Raw genomic sequence first — 915 nt, forward strand, 5'->3', positions numbered from 1 at the left:
TCTCGCAGTAGTCTTGTCATCTCCTTGCATTTCTCAGCTCTGAAACAAACATTATGTTATGATAAATTTCAAAGTTTCTATTTTAATTACTAACTTTCAAAATGAAGTCCAATAAAAACATGTTCCCACAGGAAAAATATATTACAATGTTGGGCAAAGCATTACCTGAGCGCATACTGGTGGAACTGCCAGCACTGGTTGTCCGTGGGCGCGGCGGCGCGCTCCGTGTCTCGCGGCAGGCGGGCGAGGGCGGGCCGCAGCCAGTCGGCGCCGTGTGCGCGCGCCCACCGCATCAGCTCCAGCACCACCTCGCCCACCTCGCTCAGCATGTAGGCGTGCAGGTGCAGCGCCGCCGCCTCCACCAGCGCGCACGTCAGCTGTTCCCCGTACTGCGACAACGCAGAGTCCGCCAGACCTGACACGCATCGTACAACGTTAAACCACGACAACATGGACAACATGGCGCTGTAATAAATCTCGTGAGACGTGAACTTACTCTTGATCTGTTGCTTCTCGGGCGTGGCGTCCGCGGGGATGTCGTTGGCGCAGCGCAGCAGATCGCCGAGGAACTTCATGACGGAGGAGTTGGCTTCGCGGTGGTCGAGCCGCGAGGCCAATGCCGCACATTGCAGCACGGACGGCGCCGCGCCCGACGACAGGAACGCCACCGGGATGTGCTGCAGATATCTGCACATACATACACGAACACACGCACGTTAATTATAACCCAACCACACCATCATCGCATTTGCATCAAATGTAGCACAGCAGAGCGCGGACCTGATGCAGAGCCTGAAGAGGTCGTCGACGGTGTCGGGGTTGTCCTGCAGGCCGTTGTGCGCCTGCAGCAGGGCGAGCGCGGGCGGGAGGAGCGCGTGCAGCAGCTGCAGCAGGGGTTGCGCAGCGTGCGGGCGG

General features: G+C 58.5%; 1 protein-coding gene across 1 annotated transcript in view; it reads right to left on the minus strand.

The window, feature by feature from the left end:
- Tnpo-SR (transportin 3) overlaps positions 1-915 on the minus strand; it is a 5,070-nt gene that overhangs the window by 377 nt on the left and 3,778 nt on the right. The window contains exons 7-10 of the mRNA XM_013320159.1: positions 781-911; positions 497-687; positions 166-415; positions 7-39 (exon numbers count right to left, since the gene is read on the minus strand). Of these exons, the coding sequence (XP_013175613.1) occupies positions 7-39; positions 166-415; positions 497-687; positions 781-911 (605 nt within the window). The remainder of the gene's footprint in view (positions 1-6; positions 40-165; positions 416-496; positions 688-780; positions 912-915) is intronic.

The sequence above is a fragment of the Papilio xuthus genome, unplaced genomic scaffold (assembly GCF_000836235.2).
Source record: "Papilio xuthus unplaced genomic scaffold, Pxut_1.1 DF828952.1, whole genome shotgun sequence".
In the NCBI taxonomy this organism is placed as follows: domain Eukaryota; kingdom Metazoa; phylum Arthropoda; class Insecta; order Lepidoptera; family Papilionidae; genus Papilio; species Papilio xuthus.